The following is a 16,352-nucleotide window of genomic DNA, read 5'->3' on the forward strand; positions in this document are numbered from 1 at the left end:
TTATTATAAATGAACTTCTTGTTTACTTCTATTATTTAATGCAAGTTTGTTTTATGTACACAGACATACTCAAAATCTTACTTCTTGTCTGACAATACAAATTGAATATTTGGCTAAGGAAAGAAGAGTCCTGTTTAGTTTATTTAGTAGTGACTGAGTCACTTAATTCAGTGACTTAGGGTTCTTGACAGTAGAAGGTGACAGACAGGGGTTTCCTGAAATTACCCAGTTAAAGGATTGCCTTTTTGCTGGCTGTTTTCCTAACACAGAGATGTTTTTGAGAGAATCATGGGAGTTGTGTTAAGTTGTTCCTTTGGTTATTTGCTATGTGTATAACAGAATTTAGGGAAATTGAGATCAGAGTTCAGAAAACTATATCTTACTTCGGCTATGTAGTTGCACTGTAGCTAGGCTGCTAGTCTAACGTGGCTTTTGTTAGATGTACTAATATTTTAATTAAGGGTGTCTTCAGGTTCTGTTTGTATAGATGAGACAGACTTGTGATGAGTGTGTACTATACTGAGTTGTAACTGAACAAACCCCCTCTAATATATTCTGATATGTGTAATACTGTATGACATGAAAGTGACATTAAAGAACAAAATGTATGGTCATATTATTTTTAGGTCTCTTTCACCTTTTGTTGTTTATGTATTTTTGAGGTGAAGCAAAATGGTACTTCTAACTCAGCATTGTATTTTTTAATTAATTCATGGATATGTGGATTGAGTATCTGAGTAAGGTTCAAGTTGCACAGATTTTTAAAAATTATCTTTTAGCCCTTTTTTCTTTTGCAAGCTGTTCTTTCTATTGTTGTGGCAGTCTCGCAAACAAAGGAAATTATTCAGCAAACTGCCTTTGTGACTAATAATGGAACAGAAGTGCTCTTTAATATGCAAAAGAAGGAAGTTGCAAAGAGACAATGTCTTTAGCTGACAATGAAAAATGTCACTTGTAATAAAATTTTGAAAAGATAAGAAGGTATGAATTCTTGTTTTGTCAGAATATGTTTTAAGTAGAGCCATGTCCTCTTTAATGTGCTGGTCAACTATCCTTATCCATTTGCATGTATCTGAATGTTAAGTTGCCGACTGCATTTAATTCAAATGGAAAAAATTCATACTTATTCATGAGTTTCATTTTACAAGTAGAAACATTATTTTATTCAAAGTCAACTGAGTCTGATACTCAAATTATATTACAGTTTTTATGATAGTGAACACTAAGTAAGGGCCTCTGAAAAAGAAACAAAATAATTTTCCCCTTTTTCCTCTGCTCTGGTTTTTCATCAAGCGAAAGGTGATACCACAGGTGGTGGCAAATTTCTTTAAATTAGGTAACCTCACACTAATGTAAAATATCATACGTTGTTTCTACTCATTTAAGGGTTAAGATGTGGACAGTGCAAAGTAAAGTGCATTTTCTCTTTTTACAGAGATACAAATAAAAACTTCATTAAAAAGTATACACAATTAAAGCTACTTTTATAATGTAATCGATGTGTTCATATTTGTGCTGTAGTTAATTTTAAATAGACAAACAGATATTTTTTTTCCAGGCTAGAAGAAATTTTGTGTCCTTAACCCCATGAGTGCTAAACTTAATAAATCTGGGAGATACTATCCAAGTATGGCTACGTATTTAAAAAATGAAAGTAATAATGTTAGAATTAACAACACCAGAATATATACTAAGTTTTGCACTCTGTTGGAAAGCTAATCTGTATACATTTTGGACTAGAGAAAATAAGGAGTAAATAGTTTTTCTTTGAGATTATTGATGCCCATGCAGGAAGCAATGTTTACTTTCTGTGTGTTCTCCTGTGTTTAGAGTCTGCTGGAAAACAGCAGCTACTGGGGGTCACGTAATTCCAACTCTCACAGTAACTCTTCTTCCATAGCGAGTTTTGTGTTTAAGAACTTCGCTATATCCAAACTGGCATTTCTTCACTTAAAATGTTTGTATAATCGCTTTTACTCCGGAGTACGATACACTTTGCTATGTAGCTCAGTTAATGACTGCGCTGTTCAGAAATCTGAATCCTGGATAGTCTCACACTTTGTTGTTAATTGTAGTGGCTGATAGGAAAAATGTGGTTTTAAAAGATTTTTTATTACATTTTTTTTCCCCCAGTAGTGGAGAGTTACATCATAGTAGCTATGAAGTTTTGCAAGTCTCTAGACCCCTACAGGTCTTTAAAACTTTTGCACTGGCGGGATTATTCGAGTGCCATTAAAAAATCTATAATCACTGCTGTTCCCTTACCCACTGTGTGGAGAATACAGTCGTGTAATATGCTATGTAATTGCAACAGATTATTGGGATTTGGGGGTGATCAAGATGATTCCATGATCTATGTCTATTCCAAGTAGCAATGCAATGCTTCCTTTGCTGTTTCTTTTCAGAGATTTCCGTTGTGAGATGGGACTTAATAGGAGATGAATTCCATGTTAGAGAGAAAAGGCACTGAGGGACTGGTAAAGCAGCAGGGGTGGCAGGCAAACAACTTCCGCAGCCCATGAGGATTTAGGAATGAAAAGATTTCTGTCAAAAGTTTAAATCTCCATCTCAGACTATGGCTTCTGTTATTCCTAAATTCTTTCTTAGAACAGTGATGTTTTGAGCCCAGGGTCCTTTCTTTCCTGTAATTAAATTTATCTCCAGAAGACAGGTTTTTTTCAGCGTAGTATTTTAAAAGGAAAGGAATTCTGTAAAAGACAATCTGCAGAGGCAATACGAGAGTTGCTGCTAAGTGTTTTTGTACAGTTCTGTATGTGACTAGTTAACTTGCTGAACCAAGTCTTTATTAATAGACACTATAATTTATGAAGTATATTGAACTTTATTTGATGTAAATATTTAGTCAATTAATTTCATTGCTCAAAATAAAATTAAATAAATTGATTTTTAAAATTAGAATACATTCTAAACTTTCTTCCTATGTGAAGGAAGCCCTGGAATCTAGATATTAAAACATATTTTTTTCATATTAGTCCTAATTAGGTGTTAGGAAAATGAGGGGAAAAAGAAGTTCTGATTTAGCTCTGTAGCTGTGCAGATTATCCTTCAGCCAGTGTGAAGTGACATAAACCAAATGGTAAAAATTTGCTATTATTCCTGATAACGTTCCACTGGAATAAAAGTGACAGTGGAGTTAGACCAGTGTAGCTGACATCATACAGTAATTCCAGTAAATTTTTTCATGTAAACAAGCACATTTATTTTTTACTTAATGTTAGGTATCTGACATTTTTTTATAAATTAACCTTTAAATGGCATCATGTATCACTTCAGATAATGTAAGCTTTCTGTTTTCCCTAGTGTTACTTTGAAAGGTTTATGTATAGAACTTTTAAAGGATGTTGTTATTCCAAATAGAAAGTTAAACAAACACTTTCATCCTGATTTCATCCTGTCGGTCATTCAAAGCTTCTGAAAGGGTCATGTTAGTTAGTAATTTTATTATTTGGGAAATTCAATTGTCATTTCAGGTTTATGTTCATTTTTAGATGACTTCCATGTTAAAATTGCATGTCACGGTACTATACTCAATATAGATACTTCAGATGTTTGAAACACAGGTAGTGCTTGTAATTTGTACCAGAGAACGTGTAAACGTGCTGTATAACAATGTGCAAGATGCAGGAGAAACAAACACATAGTAAAGAACATCGTAAGACTAGCAGTGTATATTAAAATAATAAGCTGACAAATGTAGCCATCAGCAGTGGGCTAAGTGAAGAAGTCTGTGCTGCAGATGAAAGGCAAAATACAGATTTGAGTTGAAGGGGGTAGCATCTTTATACAGAAAGGCTTCAGTTTTAATGTTACCTAAATTTAGCTAAAAAATTAAAAACATTAACAGAGGAGATTTAATTCTGTTTTAAGTTGAACTAAAACATTTTTCCTAATGCTTGTTTTGGCAAAACATAGAAGAAATAGGTACATTTGTAGAAAGGAATTACATAGCCCCAATGTTTTAGATGAGAGAAAGGAGAAAGATGAATACAAAATAAAAGAGGAAGCATAGGAAATAGTTTTGGAATTTTGTCTTTTGACACTTTTAGTAAAACTTTGAGAGGGAATTCAGAATTCATTGTCACTGACTTTTAGCAGAAACATCAGCTAGTCGGTTTTTGTGGTGAAGTTGCTTCTGTTTGTTATATGGGAAACTATTCTATAGTAATGTCAGCTGCCACATAGAGTTTGTCTTGCTTGTAAAACAGTGCAGGTAGTCAAGAATTTAATTTTTTTAGTCTTTTAACACAATGCTGGATAAAATATTGCCCCCTGTAGGTGTAGCATTTTGTCTAGGTAAACTAGGTTCTATTCAGTTGTGATTGCTTCTTCAACTACTCCATCAAACAGGAAGATAGTAATTCAGCTAAATTAATGTGGAACTTTGTGTATTGAGTCTACCTTGTCAAAGAAAAGCTGTTTAGAAAGAGCAAAAAATCTTACTTAACCTTCAAGTACAATTACTTACTTTTAGAGTAACTATAATAACCTATGGAATCAGTCATAAAAGAAACACATGTAAACTGACACATACGAAAATACAGTTCTTATTCCTGTAAGCAGTCAGACCAAAGTATTTTAATTCTGAGCTGACTCTGAGGTATAGATTTGTTTGGTTGCTTTTTTTCTGTTATGACATAAGTTGTCTGTAAGAGATAAATATATGCTGTTTGGAGGTAAGTAATTCAAGCATGAAGAAAAGGCAATCAAGGCATGAATCTTATTTTTTGGTTCACTAACCTGTTCAGCTTTCTGAAAACATGTTAGTTTCTTATGCAAGTCAGAAAGTTGGTATGAAGCGATGAGTAGCAAAGAATAGCATTTGGGTGAAAATATTTTTGAGTTGGACAACACAGGTTATTTTCATGTAAAGTCAGGACGTAATGGTGTAAAAAATAATAACAGTAAATAATTATTCTTCAGGAGTAAATACAAAACAACAGGCCTGTTTATTTAAAAGAATTTTAAAGGCTAAAATAGATCAAGTTGTAAAAAAATTTAAACAAAACAAGTTATAAATAAAAACAAGCATACCTTCTTCATTTCATATGTTTTTGTGCTAGGATCTTAAAGGTAATTGAGGTTCTTTTGGCTCATACCCCCTAGTTACTTAATTTGTGCACAGAAGAGATAGTATTGCTTTTGTAAATGAATAATTCAAACATCACTAAGATAATGCTGTGGCTTTGTATATTGCTAGCTAAGTGAGCATTATGATGTGGAGCGTGCGAGCTCTGAAAATAATTGACTGGATATTAAATGTAATTGGGGGTAGGTACATATTAAAAACATTAAAAGCCTTTTAGTATGAGGATTTTTGTTGTTTTGGTGATATTTATTTGGAGATGTCATTATTTTCTGAAGAGTTTGAAATGCCTTTTGGAAAAGAAAATATGTCGAATAATAGGGAAATTTTTCTTTGAGAAAGATGCTAATTTGGTATCTAAGATGAAAAGATGGTAAGTTTCTGTGTTATAATAATTCTAATTCTAGTGATGATGATAATAAAAGTGAATTAAAATGATGATGATGTAATACTTCTGTAATGAGTATAACTTTCTCTGCCATTTCTGTAGCTAGCAATTCAGTTAGTCTTAATAACATTGTAGTAAGACATTTGTTCTTTTAATATTTCTTAAACTGTTGTATTATGAATTTAAAAAAATCATTTTTTAAAGAACTGAGGATAATTATGATATTTATGGAAGTAGGAAGTTTGATTTGGAAATATGACTATGGGAAAATATTGCCTTTCTACTAGTTTGTGATGGTAGAGGAAACCATTGGGAATCTCTGGGGAGTTTTAAAAATGCTTTTCATGGTACAATTAATGCCCAAACCAATTGGAATTTATGACAATGTGGTTTGAATCAAAATAATTCTGGTGCTGAATGTGGCAGAGATGTATTTCATATGCAAAAAACCCCCATTTTTTTTCTGTGTACAAAGTATAACTGCTTGACGCTTCAGCTATGAGAAACTAATTGAAGGATTAATGTGATGTATAAAACCTTTTTTTGGTAGATGGGAATCTGTACATGTTTACATGTGGACTATTGAAATACAGTTTTGGGGTTTTTTTTGTGGCTTTATAATAATACATTAGAGGATTTAAACTTGGTAATATGCTTTATCTGTGAACAAGCATTGTAAGATTCTTTACATAGATGCAAACTGATAAGGAAATAGAATTTTCAAGTCCTATGTTCACACTGAATTACATAAATAATTAATTAGTCTCGCTGCAGCTAAAGTTTCATTCTTTTTGTAAGGTATCAGCCAGTGGTTTTTTTTTACTCCAGAAGGATGTCATCAGATACTGTGTTTCCATAGAGAACGATACAGTTTGCATACAGTGCCTTTTTTAGCTAATTAGTATCTAGGAAGTACTGGAGAAAAAATTCAAAAGCATTGTGCTTTCCAGTTACTTTTAGATTGCGGTTAACTTCCTTAAGCATCTATTTCGATGGCCCAAAGCAGCTTTGATTCCTGAACAATATAAGCATAAGTAAAAAAATAAAAATAAAAGTTTAAACCTAGTTTTAAAAGATCAAGTGTGCAATACTTGAAAGCATACTTTTCTCTGAAGATGCTGTACAGTTAATCTATCTTATTAAAAGAAAACACTGTCCTTTATTGTGAATCACAGAATGATTGGAATTCAGTTCAGTCTCCTGCTCAAAGCAGTGTTGACACTGAATTCAGGCAAAGTTCCGCAGGACAGCCTGCTCCAGTAATAAAGCAGTTATCCTCATAAGTAAACTTCTGTGGTCTCTTTATCTCTCTAGTCTTCCTAGACTCTCATCTTTTTCTGCCTTTGCCTTCCAACTTGTTCTGTGTACTCTATCCCCATGTTGCACCTTCGTAACTCATACTTCCCATTTCCTCACCGGACATCATTAACTTGTGCCTAATTGCCACCTTCCACTTCACTCTCGCTTTATTGGTTCCTGCGTCCTGGTGAATTGCAGTTTCTTCTTCCTGCCTTTCCTGCCGCTGCTGTTGTGTTTGATAGGTGTTAGAACTGGAAGCTATAGAAGAATGAAAATGTTCTGCTCTTGGCCCAGTTTCTAGTCTCATTTGGGGGTCAGGATCAATAGTTCAAAGAAAACTGGATGTTGTGCCAATAGCCCCAGACATTTTCAGTTATCCATATGCAGTCTTGGGAGGGGACATACCTTCTGCCAGCAGAGCCTTGGGAGATTTCATCTGTTAAACTTTGAGGTTAAAAATGAAAATACACAAACTGAGGCTTTTGTCAAATCTCTCGGAACTTTCCCATATTTAGGAAGGTTCCATGAAAATGGTAAATGGAAGCCTGAAAAATTATAAATGAACACTTGACATGCCCAGTTTTCCTTGCTCTTAATCAGGGAACACTAGGGTGGTTTTTTTTTTAATAAATTGGTCACCACTATAGTGGTATTTTTTTTTTTTCTTCATTTCATTCTTGGTCATGGCTGAACTATTATTTTTTAACTGAAAACCAAACAAAATCCTTCAGCGTGAGGCAGAATTGCCATAAACTTCAGCTGTAACAAGTGATTTCAATGAAATGATGAGTAATTCCAGGCAGACTTCTTAAGGGAGTATCAGGTAATCTTAGTAGGGTGTGCAACCAAGGTCTTTCATGAGCAAAAGAATGTGTTGGTTTTTTTTTTTTTTTCTTCTATTTGTTCATGATAATGAAAATACTTCAAAAAGAGTTTTAGCTTCCTTTCCTCTCTGGTCCAGAATAGAATTCCACTTTTCTCACCTTGTTGCTCTGCTTGATGCAGCAGGATGGCTCATCTTAAAGGTTTGATGAGGAACTCTGTTACTCCATGGGTCTTTGTATTTCTGTTATACTGTCTGAAATTGAAAATACCAATTGCCTGCTCCTCCCTGTTGCACCCTTTTCTTCTGGCCCTGTTGAGAAGTTATACTGTGTTCTCATAGGTTTTGTTCTTTCCTGGTCTTCAGCGGGTTGGGAGGTGAAGGGTCAGACTGTGAAGGTTTCCAGTTATTTCTGGCTTTGCCTTCAGTTCTTCAGAAGACAGTGTTCCCAACTTAACTCACTTGAGATTTGCTCATGTTTTTCCTAACATTTCTAATAGAACAAGAAAAAATTAAATTCAATTTTGATATTGACTAAATAGAGGTTTAGTCTAATTGGGGTGTCTGCTTTATCCTTTTGAGACCTCTTTAGTTGCTGTTTTAGTATTTCTTTAGTAATTTTGTAATTTTGTCAGGATGGGTGGTTTGAAGTTATTGGCAGGTTCCTTTTTGTGTGCCAATTTTCAGGCACAATGTTAAGTGATCTCTTCTGGTCAGAGGTAAAAAGTGTAGCAAAAATATTTTTCACAGGTTCACATAGGTCTGGATGCCCAGCTCAAAACAGAAGTGGAAATCTGACCAATTCCTTCTAGGTGGTGGAAGGTGCATTTCTTTTGATCTTCTTTTTCCAGTTTTTAAAACACACCTGTATAATTATTTAAGAACAGCACTACAAACACAAATGTTCCCTGTCATCCCACAAAAACCAGCTGAGGAGGTTGTGTAACTGCATGTGATTCTCAGTCAGCACTTTTACATAGAAGTGTGAGCCCAGATTAACAAAGGGCATATGGAGACTCAGAGAATAATTTAATTTGGAAGGCTCCTGGGGAAGTAATTTGCAGTTCATCCCCGTGCTGAAAGCAGGGCTAACATTAAAGTTGGGTTCTGTAAGTGATCTAGGCAATCTGTTCCAGTGATAAAGCCCTTTTATTCAGGAGGTTTTTCTCCCCTCCACTCCAGCTGGAATTTTCCTTGTTGCTGCTTCGGACTGTTGCCTCTTTTCCTTCTGTATTGCATCTCTGAGAATGTGGACTCTGTTGCTAACTTTTCATTAATCCCACTCCTTTTTACATAGTGAAAGATGCCACACAGCATTATATTCCTAAAGTGAAGTGCCAAGATCTTGGCAAACGGAATTCATAAATCTGATAAATATTCATCAGTCTTTTATAAATAGGAAAAAAGTCAACCCCTAAGAATGGGATTTATGGCAGTGAGTAGAGAGATACTTAGAGTCTAGCAAAACCAGCAGGAAGACGGGGATATGTGAAACCTATCTTTCTTCCAGATGAATGCAGCCGTGTTCAGTCCTGAAAGATGCATGTGTGTGTGTGTTGAGGCCACAAAAAACACTCTTTAAGGTGTCTGTTACATCAGGGTTTTACTCTCCATCTTTAGAATGCAGGTCTGAAACATACCTGATATAAGAGGCTATAATATTTATGAAGTGATCAGCACACTACTAATAAACCAGTTAACAGATTAATTAACTAGTAAACGTACCACTGAATCGCAGTTCTATAATGCTTTACACTATTGTTGTTTGCATGCAATTATTAAATTCTATCAGTTTTTTCATATAAATTGCACCCAAATATTACTGAGTTATAGTTCTATAACCTTTCACTTTAACCTCCCACATATTTAATAACAAATTTGCTATTCTGTCACCCTTTAGCTTCTCCCCTCAAGTCTTTCAGATGTAGACCCAGTGGAGAGTCCAGTGGGCTGCCCAAGGGATTTCCCTCTGACTTGCTGGCAGCTTTAATTAATGAAGCAGGTCAGCTTCATTATAGTCTGTGGGTATCTGCACTCCGGTCAAAAGATCTGCCATCTCCTGCTTCTATAACTTGTTTATAACATTTCTTAAGTTTCTGAACTCTCTTTTTTGCTGCCCTTTTATATTCCGTCTCTCCCCACTCTCCTTTCAAATAAACAAGCAGCCCCTTAATTACTCTTTCCCCGTTTGGTCCGGTTTGCTACATTCATTTCCAGATTTCGTATTTCTAAAACCATTTCCTAGGTAATCTTGGCCTTAAATGGTATCACTGATATTACTTGGGTACTGATGGACTTGCAAGATTCCACCCCAGCAAAAGATGCCTGATACTCCCTTTCATTACCTCCTTGTATATGCAATTACATACTCTTTATTTTATACACGAAGACATGTCAGTCTACTTCAGCCTTTTTTTCTCTGCCTGGTTTTGATTAAGTATGCTTTATCTCTATTCCGCATAGCCCCTTCTTGGTTTATATGCAAGTGCCACACATACCAGCGCAAGGAACATCCTGGTTTATGTGCTTTTTCTTACTCTGTTTTTTGCTCACACAGTATCCCACTTGTCAGGGAGCAGCAAGGGCCAGCTGGTCCCTAAGGGAAGAGGGACCAGGAGGTGAGCATAACAAGGCTGGCAGAGGCAATATCCTCGTGAGCAAGGGCTCAGTCTCCCCCCAGCAGCACTGTCTCAGAGGTGGCCCTGAGTCCAGGTAGCCAAACCTCCAGCCCTTTCTAGGAAGGGGGAAAGCTCTTAGCTCCCTTCCAGTGCTTGCTCTCGCAGATGTTGCATCAAAAATTATCAGCCTTGGCATCTGCTGATAACCTCCCTGTTTTCTGCACAGACCCTGTCTTGTTGTGGGGTCCAAGAACCTCTTGCACACAATGTCAGTCCTCCCTTAGATTAGGACCAGATACTTTTCTGTCCTTTGAAAAGATGATAAAACATTAACTCAAATTTAAATGGTGTTTTTTTAGTTATATATTGCATTTATATTTGGAACTTCAATAGTATTTATTAACAATCAGTCCTGATATTATAACTTCTACAAGACTTTTTAAAATGTGTTTCTTTCTCTTTTAGTATCTCCTGAAGCAATTGGATTCCTGTCTGCAGTTGGAGTGTTCATTATTCTCATGTTGCTACTTTTCCTATATATTAATAAGAAGATCTGTTTTGAAAATGTTAGTGGTTTCCCAGATCTTGATTCAGGATACACTACAAGAAAGAATTCACAAGATAAACTTTGTAAGTATCTGAAATGGAGTGTACTAAACGTAATTATAAGATCACACGTTTTTACAGGGATATGTAGAAATACACAAGTAATCACTTGACTGAAGTGATGAAAACACAGAGTGTTGACTTTTCCCATGACTGTGCAGTATGTGGGAAGGAAGAAACATTTGTATTCACAAGGCACAGAAATTCTACAGCTATATAACTGAGGAGTTGACATTTACTTATGGGAAGATATTTCTCTTGCACTATGAGAATACTCTTGAATGTATTTCAAACGTTCCACAATTGTGTATAATTAAATCTTCTCAAGTAAATTTGTGAATGAGATTATTGGGTTTTGATTCGGCCTATTAAAATCCTCGCTGACCTTTTGGAGAAGGTCTTGCATTTACTCACCTGGAAAATAGTTTTAAAGAAGTAAAACATTAAAAACTAAAGACATCTTACCCCTGACTAACAAATTATTTCTATACTTTTTTTTAATAGAACAAGGTCTTTAAGGTTAATGTAAAATGAAAAAAATTAGACCTTGAAAAAGATACTGAGGGCTGGTAAAATAATGCCTTTCTACTCTGGGGCTGTGAAAATTGTTAGTTGACTTGAGAGGAAGAGGCAGACACCAGAGAACAGAATGGGAAATTTGAGAGGTTTTCTTCCATTCTACCTCTTTAAAAGGTGCAGCTAAATTTTTGTTTTCAATTTTGCTGGAGACAGAAAATTCCTCCCCCCCACCCCCCTTCCCCCCCGGCTCCCGAAAATAAGTTGTCACCTTAATTTTCTCTTTGCTTCAGAACAAGTCTTTGTGTTCTGAAATATCTTACATTATGTAAAAGACACAAAATATTTTGGGGTGAAGAAGTCTCCATGATGGTTTTGTGCAGCTATTACATTAAAAGCTTGTTTTAGTGTGACATTGATGAAAGGACATAATTTAAATGTCTCACAACTTCTTCTTTGCAGGTTAGAGTAAAAAAACCCATATTTCCACTTCACACAATTGTCTTATTTTTGAGAATAATGAATTTTATTATGGCTAGTTGATGCTGCAGTTGCTGAAAGACTATGGTTTTGCTGGTTGATTGTGGCTTCATTTCAAGATATTTCCTTAGCTGCTTTCTTATTTTCAATGCATTTTGAATGGAAAGAGCATAGCTGCAGCTTCCCCCGGTAAATGTGTTGAGTTTGAGATAGCAAAAGCAAATAGCTCTGAAATTGAACTTGTAAGAAATGGATTTGATCTGTTTGTGAAACAGAAGACCTTTTGGTATTAAAAATTGTTGCTGAATAGGTTGGACAAATGGCGTTTTTCAGAAACCTCCACCAAAATCTGAGCCTTCCCTCTGTGTCTTCTCTGGTGGACACACTTAGCAGTGCTGTAGATGATCTGACCAGTGTTGTTGGAGAAGTTGGCTACTGTGTAGCCGATTCGGTAACAGAACAAGTAACAAGCATGATAAATGGCCTTCGTGCAGAAGATGAAAGCTCCAAAACACAGAATGATAAACCCGCGCAAAGGAGAGAGGAACAGGCACCATCATTAACTCATTCTCAGGAAATCAATATGAAAGCAAAGAGAGGTATTGCAGAACATAAAGAGGCTCGTTCTAATTTGTTAGATTTTGAACAAGAAGATAAAAGTCAAGATGGAGTATCTGACCATATCGTGGACAGAAAACAGTGCCAGTTGAAAGGCACAGGTGTTAATAATCATTTACATGATACAGAAGTACCTCAGGATCTGAAGACTGTAGGAGGACCTTCTAAAAGGGAAGCAGTAGGTGGAAATGAGTGTTTTGTAAATGATAAATTCCAGAAGGATAGTAACCCGAAAAATAATAAATTTACAGTGGAGCAATCTTTTGAGGAACAAGACAATTGCCTACATGCAGTATCAGATAATTCGAAGAGTCACTTGCATAGAAAAATCAGACCACAGTCACCTGGAGTTGATTGTAAGGATTCTGATGAAGTGCACAGTACAAATGATGTTCAAGATTTAGAAATAAAACTTGTTGAAGTACAGAAGCAAAAATTATCAGACTCCATCCTGAAGAAGATGCACAATGACCGTTCCATTTGCATTAATGAAATCAAAGAAAAGAAATCTGAAACGTTTTTTGACAGAAAAGGAAAATCTGTATCAAAGGATGAAGACAATGTGTCAACTACAATTGCAAAATCAGGTAAAAAGAAAAGCTCAAAGAAATCAGAGAGAGAGCTATGTAATAAGAAGACAGCAGGAAAAGGTGAGGAGTCTGTCAGCAAACTGCATTCTTCAACCTTTCCTGAAACTTATGATACTTCCTACTTTTTTCACCAAATTTACACATTTAATAATAGTGTTTCCTGTGGATGGAAGTAGGTGTGTTATGTCAGTGCTTCATTCTCTAATCATGTTGAAATTTCTTGGAAGTAAATTACTTTCTAAACTATTACTTAAAGTAAGTGATTAATAAATGCCTTTCCTATGTTCTAAGTCTTCTTTTTCTACATGCAGTTTTTCTTACCTTCTCTGCAGTGCCTTGTGTGGTTTCTGTTGCAAACTATGAATTAATTAATAGTGGAAATTAACACTTGTTCTGTGAAAGTGGTTTTTATTTTGCATATTTTAAAAGGATTTCATAAATGTGGTAAGATGATAAAGAGAACAAATAACTTCTGTTAAATTTACATTATAGTAGAGCTTCAGAATGTATTCCTGGGATGCGTAAGACAGTAATTTCAAGACACAAAACTCAATGAGAAGTGGCAATTAAGTGATTTGAAGTATATAAATGAATGAAGCTTGTCTTAAAGTTGTAGTCTTACAAAGAAAACCTATGAATTGTTCATGTGGATTCTGTGTGCTGTCTTCAACATCCAGTCTTAAACAATATGACAGTGGAATTGCAAGAATTGCAAGAATAGTTTGTGAGTAAGAAGTAAACCCTTGCGTTTTTATGCAATTGTTTTGCAGGCTGTTTAATGACTTTTTAGAAAACAACACAGGCTTTTCTGGAGATGCTGTTTCTGTAGAGAAATGAATGATTTTGTGATAGATTTTTAATTTATTTTTTTTTTTTTTTACAGCGTGTGTGTTTTCCCTTATCTGAAAATTTCAGTTACTTGTTTTGTTGTTGGGTTTTTTTGTTTGTTTGGTTGGTTTTGTTTTTTTAAATTTGATTTGGGAGGTGGTTTCCATGTTTGTATGATAAACTGTGATCTTATCTATTATTTCTTCATGTAATACAATATTGGTAAAGTATATTCTCTATCACAAATGGCATTTTAGGTCCGATAGTAAGCAAGTGAATAGCTTTCAATAGGTTAATAATTACATATGACCTGTGTTAGCCAAATAAAGTTTTTAATGAGAACATGAATTCTCTTAGGCAAGTCTCCAACTAAGACATAAAAGTCAAAAGATAGGTGGCAAGGACAAGCATAAAACCCTGAGGATTTTTTTTAATGTACAGGAAGCTATTTTTTCCCCCAAGATACTGAAACAGTTTTGCATTGTTCATATAAAAAAATGTTAGCATGGATAGCTTGTGTTTTAATGTTAATGAGGTGTTTAAGTCCTCTGAAGAGGTCTTGTTGCATGACTTGTAACAATAGTATACATACTCATTCTTTTTCTTTTATGGTAGGAACTGAAATAAAAATATCTGGTATCACTGGGAATTCTGGATGCGTGCAAACAGCAGTGTATTATTAGAAGCATAACTTTCAGCACTTCTTTCAAACATGTTGCTATGATGTTTTATACTATTCTGTTCTTTATGCAGACTGATTAATTAACCTAATTTCACATTTGTGAATACATTTGTTGTAATGATAAATGATGCATCTAATATTGATGTCTGGGACTGTATTTTAGGTTTGGTATGCTCTGCTTTAATTATAGTTGTCGAAATCTGTGGAAGTTTCCTAGGTGGCAGGTTTCAACCTGTTGAGGGCCATATGAGATATAAAATTTTACTCTTGTGTACCAGCAAAGGAAGTTCCTTTTTCTGAGCAGCCTCTTGCAGTGAATCTGCTAGCCAGAATATATCCTGTTTGGTGTGATATTTTCGATAAGTGATCAGTGAAATTGAGCTTGCTTTATAACCATCCATACAACGGGAAGAACCATATCTGTTAGACTAGAATTAAAATTGATAGCCTAGATTTGAAAGATCTGGTTCCTCATTAGCAGTCTTTTAAGGCACCAGTTTTCCTATAAACACTAAATTAAGAATATATACACATTGCATGTAGAGCTGGTAGCACCATCTGCAGTAAGGTTTCCTGACATTTTCCATTTCAAGACCTTATTTTCAGTTTTCTAAAAACTGTGTGCCAAATTTGAAATACTTGGGATGAAATTTGGCATGCTTTCTGTCTGAGATCCCTTTTTAATCTTTTTTCTTCTTCTTTTTTTTTTTTTAATGTTTAAAATCTTTAGCTGTTTCCAGGAATAGAATATGGGAAAGAACATGCTGGTTATCTGTGCAAAAAATCAGTAAATTTCACATTTCCTTCACTAAGATGCTTTGGCATCTTTGTATATTGGAGTATGTACTTGAAATGTGGGAGAGCACTTTTCCCATGTCAGAGATGCCCACGTTCTTATATGAAAAAACACAAAGGCTTGACCAAGTTGTAAATCTTTGGGAACTTTGCCTTTTGAAAAGGCATAGTAACCACTTTTTAGAATATAAATTCACTGACCAACCCATTTGCATTCATATGTTTCATTGTAGGGGTTGAAGAACAGAGCAGGTCTTACCCTGCTTTTGATACTTGTAGTTACTGAAGGACTCTGGAAGTTTGAACAGAATAATTGAGAGTAAATATGACTTATGTGAAGACAGAAACATCCTGAACAAATGTGACATGATGCAAGTGGTAGACTGGGATTTGAGGTAGGATGGGTGATAGCTATGGAGAGAACTGATAGCATTACGTGAAGGTGGAGGGACTAAGGTTACATGAGTAATTGATTAGGTGCAAGTAAAGAGAATTTGGGACTGAACAGACAAAGAGAATAAAGAGGAAATCCCCGTAAGAGACCAGCAGTGGGTGCTTGGAGCAGGAACCTGGAGTATGTGCCCAGGAGACAGGAACTTAGGATGTGATTCTACTCATATAAATGTAACTTTGCAAAAGATGTCTTACCTAAACTTGCAGCATAGGCTTTTCTGTGCGAGTACCAGGGAGAAGAGGACCTCTATGAGAAGTGATTTTACTCATGTACTCTAGAGGCTTACCTAAAAGTGGGAAGAAAGGACCTCTGTAGTAGGAAGAGGCAAACACTTGACTGTAAAAGAGGCCTAGATGGCTGGCATACGCTACTTTAATTTTAAATGGCTGAATTTTGGGAAAGCTGAATCTCCCATTTAGTTGGAATACCCAGGCAGAGGAGTATGGGCATGAAGACAGAAACTAATGGGAGTGGAAATGCAGAACTAGAGCTAAGGACAGGGACTGGGAGGAGAGCAAAAAAGCAGGGAGGGAGGAGCAGTTGAGTGAGTA

The 16,352-nt window shown here is 35.4% G+C and overlaps 1 protein-coding gene across 5 annotated transcripts in view; it reads left to right on the top strand.

The window, feature by feature from the left end:
* Window positions 1-16,352, top strand: part of SYT14 (synaptotagmin 14) — a 94,116-nt gene that overhangs the window by 17,389 nt on the left and 60,375 nt on the right. For 3 of the 5 annotated variants that reach the window (XM_055726113.1, XM_055726114.1, XM_055726115.1), the window contains exon 3: window positions 10,698-10,862. In XM_055726113.1, the coding sequence (XP_055582088.1) occupies window positions 10,698-10,862 (165 nt within the window). Of the gene's footprint in view, window positions 1-10,697; window positions 10,863-11,816; window positions 13,103-16,352 lie in introns of those variants that run through there. The other 2 variants (XM_027805156.2, XM_027805157.2) reach the window with 1 other exon arrangement.

The sequence above is a fragment of the Falco cherrug genome, chromosome 13 (assembly GCF_023634085.1).
Source record: "Falco cherrug isolate bFalChe1 chromosome 13, bFalChe1.pri, whole genome shotgun sequence".
In the NCBI taxonomy this organism is placed as follows: Eukaryota; Metazoa; Chordata; class Aves; order Falconiformes; family Falconidae; genus Falco; species Falco cherrug.